At 52.2% G+C, this 789-nt stretch overlaps 1 protein-coding gene across 1 annotated transcript in view; it reads left to right on the top strand.

Annotated features, from left to right (window-relative positions):
- The first annotated feature begins 394 nt into the window (after positions 1–394).
- The window catches only part of LOC106120613 (lutropin-choriogonadotropic hormone receptor-like), a 20,311-nt gene continuing 19,916 nt past the window's right edge, over positions 395–789 (top strand). The window contains exon 1 of the mRNA XM_013315967.1: positions 395–737. Within this exon, the coding sequence (XP_013171421.1) occupies positions 395–737 (343 nt within the window). The remainder of the gene's footprint in view (positions 738–789) is intronic.

Below are 789 nucleotides of genomic sequence, written 5' to 3'. Positions count from 1 at the left end.
GCCCATAGAATTGAAATTCCAGATACTTTTCCTGCATTTAAACGACGACAGAGAGAAACCACAGAAAGAGGGAAATATATGCTCTTCCTGTGCGTCCTCCTGATATCCATTTGTAAACATTTAATTTCGTATGGTCGTGGTATTGCAACAGGAGAGCCGGCTCATTCGTGTAACAGATATTGTTGTTACTGGCTTCTACCACTGTTAGATACGTGTAGATACGTGCAGGTTGCAACACGATGTATAAGTAATATACGCCACTTTAAGAATAGCGGATAATTATGAAATATAAAACCAACGCGTTAACGATGCACTATTCAATTCATATTTGATAATCCTAAAATAATAACAAAAAAAAAATCCTGCATAATTGGTTGTCGCTCGAAATTGCTATATGACTAAAGCGACAGTGCACAAAAAATTTTACCCGCGTATCGCCACGCCGCCTCCGCGAAGTGACGGCGAGGAGTGCGGGCTCCCGCCTGTCATCCTGCCTCTGCCGCCTCACCCTCACGGGGTCGAGGTCCTGCGGCGCGGCGCGGGCTGGGGAGGCGGGGGGCGCGTGGCGGCAGACACTCCGGCACCGGCTCCCATCCCCCGCCATTCTGCTAGTCCGCGCCGCGCCTCTCTCGCGATCGCTCGTGTCGGTGTCGTGCGTTTAGTGCTGTTTGAATGTGTGTCAGTGTCCGGTGCGCATACGGAGCGTGTGCGACGCGTGCGAGGGCCATGCTGGGCAGGTGAAGCATGGCGCTGGCGGTGCGTGTGGCTGTGGCGCTGACTCTGGTGTCG

This window comes from Papilio xuthus, unplaced genomic scaffold, assembly GCF_000836235.2.
Source record: "Papilio xuthus unplaced genomic scaffold, Pxut_1.1 DF826949.1, whole genome shotgun sequence".
In the NCBI taxonomy this organism is placed as follows: domain Eukaryota; kingdom Metazoa; phylum Arthropoda; class Insecta; order Lepidoptera; family Papilionidae; genus Papilio; species Papilio xuthus.
Note: the sequence above shows the minus strand (reverse complement) of the source record. Positions and strands in the feature narration are given on the sequence as shown.